Here is a 9,125-nt window from a genome sequence, read left to right as displayed (position 1 = left end):
GTCTCCTGGGTTCAAGTGATTCTCCTGCATCAGCCTTCTGAGTAGCTGGGACTACAGGCATGCACTACCACACCTGGCTAATTTTTGTATTTTTAGTAGAGATGGGGTTTTGCTATGTTGGCCGGGCTGCTCTTGAACTCTTGACCTCAGGTGATCTGCCTGCCTTGGCCTCCCAAAGTGCTGGGATTACAGGCATGAACCACTGTGCCCAGCCAAATATAAGAAATACTTCAAATGGCCAGGCACAGTGGCTCATGCCTGTAATCCCAACACTTCTACAAAAAATAAAAAATAAAAAAACCTTACTTCACCTCACTTCTACAAAACAAAATTAAAAAACATTAGCTGGGTGGAGACCAGCCTGAGCAACATAGGGAGTCCTCACTTCTACAAAAATGAATACATAAATAAACTAATTAAAAAACATTAGCTGGGCTTGGTGGTCTGTGCCTGTAATCCCAGCTACTTGTGAGGCTGAGGCAGGAGGATCGCTTGGGCTCAGGAGGTCAAGGCTGCAGTGAGCCATGATCGCACCGCTGCACTCCATCCTGAGCAAGAGTGAGACTTTGTCTCTTAAGAAAAAACAAAAACGAAACTTAAAATGGACTTAAATTTAGTTTTTTAAATAGGCTAGAGAAATAAAAGTGGGGAAAGAAGGGGAGTGAGCATTAGGGATGGAAAAGAAAAGAGAAGCCGATAAAGGATTAAGCAGGCTGAGAAAGACATAGTTTTACTGGGTTTTCTTGAAAGAGCGCTGTCTCCCTAAGTACTCCTTATTGTATCGATTGGAGAATCTGTGCGTCTCCCAGTGGGCTCGGAGACTAGGGCCTGTGCAGCAGGTGCTTCTCCAGAAAGACTGGTACCGCCCATATGCCTTCCCCATGCGGCGCTGGACTGGATCAGGAGGACTCCTTAAGGGCACACGGAGAAGGACGGCGCTGTGTGCCATGGGTCTCTTCCGTGCTCAGCCCCTCAGAAGTGGACAGGGGAGTTGTCCAGAAGCTACTTACGCCTGACATCGCAGCAGACTGAATGTAGAAGCCGATGGAAGATCCAGCTAACTTGTATTAACTCTGACATTAAAGAAATATATGAACATGTCAAACAATGCCATTCCTCCAGTATTTTATTTTTGTTTTGGAACACGATTATCTTTCATAAAAATGTTAACACATGACAAGCTTATTATTTTATTTTTTATTTTTATTTTTATTTTTTTGAGACAGAGTCTCACTCTGTTGCCCAGGCTGGAGTGTGATGGCGTGATCTCAGCTCACTGCAACTTCCATTTCCCAGGTTCAAGAGATTCTCTTGCCTCAGCCTCCTGAGTAGCTGGGGCTACAGGTGTGTGCTATCATGCCCAGCCAATTTTTGTATTTTTAGTAGAGTTGGGGTTTCACCATGTTGGCCAGGCTGGTCTTAAACTCCTGACCTCAAGTGATCCACCCACCTTGGCCTCCCAAAGTGCTGGGATTACTGGCATGACCCACCATGCCTGGCCTATTTTAAAAGAAATTAATACATAAATACTTAAATCCTTTTCTCAGTTTTATTTTCCAACATGGTAAATATCTACAGGTGTAACCCATATCACAAAAAAAGCTCTCTGTGATCCTCATTTTTAAGAGCATCAAGGAGTTTTTAGAGCAAAAGTTTAAGGGCCACTGAATTAATGGATAAAATTGATAGAGATGAATACTGTGGCACACCTTATAAGGCATGTGGCATAACTGGAGATTGTTAGGTTGTCACGCCGTGAGAGAAGAACGGGCTGCGTAGCGAGTTGATATGGCTGTTTTTGAGGAAGAGGGAGGTCTACAGCCTCAAAAGGAGCAGATGCCTAGGGGGCGCGTGGTCTGGAAAGGCATTCTGGTCTTGCCTTGGTGCTATTACTGTGAAATATTTTCAGTCCAGAGCACTTTCCGTTATACATCTCTGTAGCTCCAGAACCTGGCGCAGTCTGCCGCACAGTCTGTGTAGGATTGCCGGCCGTGTGAATGGATGAACACAGAGGCTGGCCTGTTTCACGCGTGCACTCAGCCCTGCAGGGAAGCCTCGAGTGTGGTGAGAGTGTTCTGTGTTGCCTGCCCGGACATGGGCATGGGAAAGACAGGTGGCAAGTTCCCGTTTACAAAAAACTGGTGATCTTTAGGTTTGAACTCTGTTTTGGGAGAAAAATTGGCTTTTCCAAATAATCCACCTGTTTAAATCATTCTTAGCCCCTGCAGTTTGAGCTAATGATGGGTCACTGACTTGCCTAATGATGCTGGTTTTTGTTTTTGTTTTCTTAATGCCCAGCTGCCCTGGAAGGATTGTGTTCAGCTTCTGTCATCTATCACTATCCTGGTGGAACCGGTGGGAAGAGTGGAGCTCGGAGGTTCCAGGGCAGCGCACTTCCTGCTGAAGCAGCCAACAGACACCGGCCAGGTGAGCTCTGCCCTTTTCCGGCCTCTGCTCACTTGCAGTCTTTAAATAAAGCAGACTCATTTGCTACTTTTTTCTTTGAGTTAGGACTAATATTTAAATAAACTGTAAAATCTGTTGAGTCAGAAATCTTTATTTTATTTTATTTTATTTTCTATTTTTTTTTTGAGACAAAGTCTCGCACTGTCACTTGAGCTGGAGTGCAGTGGCGCGATCTTGGCTCACTGCAACCTCTGCCTCTCAGGTTCAAGTGATTCTCCTCCCTCAGTCTCCCGAGTAGCTGGGATTACAGGTGCCCACCACCATGCCCGGCTAATTTTTTGTATTTCTAGTAGAGACAGGGTTTCACTATGTTGGCCAAGCTGATCTCGACTGCTTGACCTCATGATCCACCCACCTCGGCCTCCCAAAGTGCTGGGATTACAGGCATGAGACACCGTGCCCTGCCCAGAAATCTTGTATGAGACATTTTGTTCTGATTTTATTGAATATTTTCAATCTTATTGAATACACTAATGGGTTAGAATGATTAATTTCTGGAATAATTGTGTAAAATTTCCTGGTATAACAGACTGGAGGTTCTGTGCCTAAGTCTTTTTATAATTTTATGTATTAGGAGAAGCTAGTCCCAGAGGTCAATTTTAACGCTGATTCAGGGCCTGGGAGCAGTTTCTTATTTATTTATTTTTTTTGAGAGGGAGTCTTGCTCTGTTGCCTAGGCTGGAGTGCAGTGGCGCAATCTTGGCTCACTGCAAGCTCCGCCTCCTGGGTTCACACCATTCTCCTGCCTCAGCCTCCCTAGTAGCTGGGACTACAGGTACCCGCCACCGTGCCTGGCTAATTTTTTGTATATTTAGTAGAGACGGGGTTTCACCGTGGTCTCGATCTCCTGACCTTGTGATCTGCCCACCTTGGCCTCCCAAAGTGCTGGGATTACAGGTGTGAGCCACTGTGCCTGGCCGCAGTTTCTTATTTTATTGGCTAGTGATGTTCTCTCAATGAGTCGTTTGATTTGCTTATGCTTGGTAGAACCAATGAAGAGTGAAAAAACTTCTTGGGCAGAGCAGACCCATGAATGCTGAATGAACGTGAATGTTTTGGTCCTTGATGAATGAACCTGCCTTTAATAGCTCAGGATTAAGTCGTCATGTTGCATAGGTCACATAGATCATACCAAATAATGCAGAGCTCCAGGCCATACACAAAGATGCTAGGATTTTTTTTTTTTTTTGTCCGTGAGATTTTTGTACATTTTTCCCTCCAGACAAAAAAAGGTAGTTAATGTGTATTGGATGGGGAATGTCTTGCATTTCTTTTTCCATGAATTGTATTATCCTGTATCAGCAGCAGAGAATGCAGAGGCTGCCTTGATGAGCTAGTGACTGTAGCCACACTGTCTGAAGTCACATGCTGTCTTTGTAGATTTGCTTAGATGAACTATAATGATTCTTGAAGACAATTTTATTATTCTGTCGTGGGACGTTCCTCTTGGTAGCATCTCAGTTATTGAAGAGGAAAGTGAGGCAGGCTGAGGGTGCTGTCGAAATTCTGAAGGTTTAAACAGGCAGGTCCCTGCTGCTTGCGTCCTGTACTGTGACCTGACTTGGATGCACCCCATTAGTGTCCACCACCTGTGTTTACTCCTCATGGTTATAATTGCTGTCTCTGGTATGAGATGGCAGTGGTTTAAGTTTCACTGTTTTCTTAAGTCGGCAACCAAGTGCTAAAATCTCCAACACATCCAGAAAGGTGAAAGCAGGTTTAATTTTCTCTTTCAAAGAAAGTTTTCTGGGTTGGGTGCGGGCTCACGCCTGTAATCCCAGCACTTTGGGAGGCTGAGGAGGGCAGATCGCTTGAGGTCAGGAGTTTAAGACAAGCCTGGCCAACATGGTAAAACCTCATGTCTACTAAAAATGCAAAAATTAGCTGGCCATGGTGGAGCATGCCTGTAATCCCAGCTGCTTGGGAGGCTGAGGCAGGAGAATTGCTTGAAACTGGGAGGGCATCAGCTGGAATCACGCCATTGCACTCCAGCCTGGCCTGGGTGACAGAATGAAACTTTGTCTCAAAAAAAAAAAAAAGTCTCTGTTCTCTCTAGGAGCGCCTTTCTTTTTTTTTGAGATGGAGTTTTGCTCTGTTGCCCAGGCTGGGGTGCAGTGGTGTGATCTCGGCTCACTGCAACCTCTGCCTCCTGGATTCAAGCGATTCTCCTGCCACCCGAGTAGCTGGGATCACAGGCGCCCGCTACCATGCCCAGCTAAGTTTTGTATTTTTAGTAGAGATGGGGTTTCACCATGTTGGCCAGGCTGGTCTCAAACTCCTGAGCTCAGGTATCCACCTGTCTCAGCCTCCCAAAGTACCAGGATTTCAGGTAAGAGCCTCCGCACCTGGCTCTTTCATTGGTGTGTACCACTGCGCCTGGCTAATTTTTTGTATTTTAGTAGAGACAGGGTTTCATCATGTTGCCCAGGCTGGTGTTGAACTCCTGAGCTCAGGCAGTCGGTCTCTACCTCGACCTCCGAAAGTGCTAGGATTATAGGCATGAGCCACTGCGCCCAGCGCTATGCCTCGGTTTTCTTATCTGTAAAATGGGGAAGATAACAGTAGTCCCTACCTCATACGGTTGTTGTGAAGGTTGACTGAGTTACACATATGAAGGTCCTAGAACCCTCCTCACCAAGCACTTGGTAATGTTAGCAGCTATTGTTATTATTATTATTATTCCTTGAGACAGGGTCTGTGTTGCTCAGGCTGGAGGCAATGGTGCACTCACTGTACTCACTTACTCACTGCAGCCTCCACCTCCTGGGCTCAAGGGATCCTCCCACCTCAGCCTTCTAAGCAGTTGGGACTACAGGTACATGCCACCATGCCTGGCTAAATTTTTTTGTATTTTTTGTGGAGGTTTTGCCATGTTGCCTAGGCTGTCTCAAGCTCCTGGGCTCAAGTGATCGGTCCACCTTGGTCTCTCAACGTGCTGGGATTACAGGTGTGAGCCACTGCACCTGTCTTTATTATTACCAATATTATTATTGCTAATTATCAAATAGTAACATGAATTCAGGAATACTATGAAAAGACTCTAGACAGCTCAGGTCCAGGTTCCGTAGTTTCAAAGAGTTTCCTATGAGAAAGGGAAGTTTTATTTCTTGTTAAAACTGAGTTATCTTAGTTTATTTTTTATTTTTTAATTTTTTTTGAGATGAGAGTCTCGCTCTGTTGCCCAGGCTGGAGTGCAGTGGCGTGATCTTGGCTCACTGCAACCTCTGCCTCCTAGGTTCAAGCGATTCTCCTGCCTCAGTACCTGGGATTACAGGCGCTTGCCACTGTGCCCAGCTAATTTTTTGTATTTTTAGTAGAGATGGGGTTTCACCATGTTGGCCAGGCTGGTCTCGAACTCTTGTCCTCGGGTGATCTGCCTGCCTTGGCCTCCCAAAGTGCTGAGATTACAGGCGTGAGCCACCGCACCTGGCTGAGTTATCTTAGTTTAAACTACAATTCCTTAATTCCTGCCACTTTTTGCTTTAATTCTCCTTTTGTTTTAATTTTTTTTTAACTTTACTTTCACAGTATTCAAAGGTTGGGGCCACTAAATCTTAATCTGGAGACTTGTATATGAACTTGTAAGTCTATAATTAATGGACAAAGCTTATTTTAAAAATTAATAGGACATTTTGTAATTAATCCAAAAGAAAGTACTTATCATGGACTTGTAAGTATTTCTTCTTTCTGGTCATTTCTACCTTTTGGACTGTCATCATTATCAAAATAGCTGTACATTATTCAGCACCTGTTGTAGGCCAGTGGCTATGCTAAAAGCTTTACCTAAGTTTTACCTCACAGCAGGCATTTGAAGGTAGGGATTAGTACCTCCGTTTTGCAGGTGAGGGGACTGAGGCTGGGTGACTTGCCCCATATCCTTCAGTGGTGAGTGGCAGAGCTGGGATTTGAACCTGGGTTGATGTGATTACAGAGTGTGTATTCTTAATTGCTCCTCAAATCAGCCTCCCCTTGACTGGCTGCCTGAAACTCTGTGAGTTTATACGTGATGAATTTTAGTGGTCTAAGCCTGACTAGGGCTTAAAAGAAGAAATACTGTAAGAATATGAGAGTTGGAATATATTAAAATTGTGCCTTGTCACAAATATTTTATTGTCGGCTAACAACCTAAAAAGGTAATATTTTTATTTTCTTAACTTTGTAAGCATGGGAAGCAAGCACATTAAAAATAATTACATGTCAGGTGTGTTAAATGAGGGAAAAAGGAAAAAGAAATAAAAATTAAAGAAAAATAAATGATTGCAGGACAAAATAGAAGTGGTTTAAAAAATCCAACCATTGCTAATGACATACTGCTTGTTTTTATCTAGTGATACTTGCTAAGGGAAAAAGTTATATTGAATTGATTTTATGCAGTCTTTTTTTCTTTTTTTGAGACACATGTCTATGGTATGTTGTTTAGGCTGGACTAGAACTTCTGGGCTCAAGCAGTCCCCTTGCCTCAGCCTCTCCAGTAGTAGTGGGACCACAGGCACGCACCACTGTGCCTGGCTTCCGTGTACTCTTTAGAATGGAAGAGGAGATTAAGTTAGTGAATTTTGACAGAAATTTCAAATCTATACTCTTTGTTGATGATGAATATGTAAGTTTTGTGGGACTTTGGACTTGTCAGCCTTTTTTATGGTCTAAATATATTTCCTCATATGTGAAATTAGTATATTAGTATATAGTATATTAGTAAGTTAGTATATATACTATATACTTTGTATGGTTGTGAGAGTTGGATACCTTGGGTACAAAGCACCTAAAAGGGGCTCGATGAAAATTAGCCAGTGGGTCAAAGCCAGGCTCAGTGGCTTGCACCACTAGCCACTTGGGAGGCTGAGACTGGAGGATACTTGAGCCCAGGGGTGCAAGGCCAGCCTGGGCAACATAGTGAGATCCTGTCTTAAAAAAAAATTAGCTGTCCCAATGACATAAATTGGTTAGAAGCATCATCTTTGAATAATGAAGATGGTGGTTTATTTCTGATGCACATTCAATATATGTATGTTCATATGTATGAATATGATTTAAAGTGACAAGGGTTCAGTGATGGTTTTCCAATGCAGTATGAAGTGTTGATGAAATCAGTGTCATTCTAGTAAGATAGGGAATACCTAAATTACCTTGCTGAAGAATATAAAATTTTTTAATACAGAATATATATTATATATCAAAATTCGTATTGCCCTGTAATAATCCACTAAAGCCTTTAAACTACTAGAAACTTGTCATTCAGAAGCTGACCATAGTGGCTGGATGCGGTAGCTCACACCTGTAATCCCAGCACTTTGGGAGGCCAAGGTGGGTGGATCATTTGAGGTCAGGAGTTCGTGACCAGACTGGCTGATATGGTGAAACCCCGTCTCTACTAAAAATTCAAAAATTAGCCGGGCGTGGTGGCCTGTGTCTGTAATTTCAGCTACTTAGGAGACTGAGGCTGGAGAATCACTTGAACCCGAGAGGCAGAGGTTGCAGTGAGCCGAGGTCGTGCCACTGCATTTCAGCCTGGGTGACAGAGCAAGACTCCATCACACACACACACACACACACACAGCTCACCATAGCAATTAAGTTTTGACAAATTGATACTGAGCCATTTTTATGGAATAAGCCTGTCCCCAGTAGAGGGTCGTGACTGCAAGTTGTCCAGATTCTTAGTGTTTTGAACAAAGTATTGGACAAAATGCCCAACAAAGCAAAAAAAGAAGAAAGCAACAAAATAACGAAAGCAGGGATTTTTTGAAAACGAAAGTACACTCCACAGTGGTGAAGTGGGCCAAGCAGCAGCTCAAGGGCACCATTACAGAATCTTCTTGGTTCTAAATACCTTCTAGAAGTTTCCCATTGGCCACTTCATGCTCACCTCTTGGTGATTGGTTTCAGAAAGCAGCCAATCAGAGGCTGAAGTTAACAAAGGTCACACTCCTGTGCAAACATCTGATTGGTTGCAAAAAGGAACCAGTCCGAGGCTAAGGTGAAGTTGCAAAGTTATGCTTCTATGCAGATGAAAAGCAGACATAGTTATACGTCTATGCAAACGAAGACTCCACCCGCAATCAGTCTGATTGGTTGTGGACAGCCAATTTCCCATCTGCTATGCAGAAAAGGTCAAAGGGAGCAGCCTCTGGTCCTTTTGTTACTTAGTCATGGAAAGTTAGGGTTTTCCTTTCAATTTAGTTGTAGGAAGTCAGTGTGAAACAATGCTAGGTTCCTTGCCTCTAGATCCTATTCTCCTGCCTCAGGCTTATCTTTTTTTGTGATTGAGAAAATTTTGATTTTTTTTTTTCTGTATCTGTAATAGATGAAAAAAGTAGAAACGTTGATTTGACATCACTTTTCCTTTATAGATTGACTACAAGGGGACATTGTTGAATAGATCATGTTTTGTTTTTGTTGTTGTTGTTGTTTGAGACAGAGTCTCGCTCTGTCACCCAGGCTGAAGTGCAGTGGCTCAATCTTGGCTCACTGCAACTTCCATTTCCTGGGTTTCAGTGGTTCTCTTGCCTCAGCCTCCCGAGTAGCTGGGATTACAGGCACCCGCCACCATGCCTGGCTAACTTCTGTATTTTTAGTAGAGACACGGTTTCACCATGTTGGCCAAGCTGGTCTTGAACTCCAGACCTCAAGTGATCTGCCTGCCTCGGCCTCCCAAAGTG

At 43.6% G+C, this 9,125-nt stretch overlaps 1 protein-coding gene across 1 annotated transcript in view; it reads left to right on the top strand.

The window, feature by feature from the left end:
• TRAPPC9 (trafficking protein particle complex 9) overlaps nucleotides 1–9,125 on the top strand; it is a 479,714-nt gene that overhangs the window by 26,600 nt on the left and 443,989 nt on the right. The window contains exon 3 of the mRNA XM_011990156.1: nucleotides 2,299–2,427. Within this exon, the coding sequence (XP_011845546.1) occupies nucleotides 2,299–2,427 (129 nt within the window). The remainder of the gene's footprint in view (nucleotides 1–2,298; nucleotides 2,428–9,125) is intronic.

The sequence above is a fragment of the Mandrillus leucophaeus genome, unplaced genomic scaffold (assembly GCF_000951045.1).
Source record: "Mandrillus leucophaeus isolate KB7577 unplaced genomic scaffold, Mleu.le_1.0 Scaffold371, whole genome shotgun sequence".
NCBI lineage: Eukaryota > Metazoa > Chordata > Mammalia > Primates > Cercopithecidae > Mandrillus > Mandrillus leucophaeus.
This window is presented reverse-complemented; position numbering and strand designations above follow the sequence as displayed.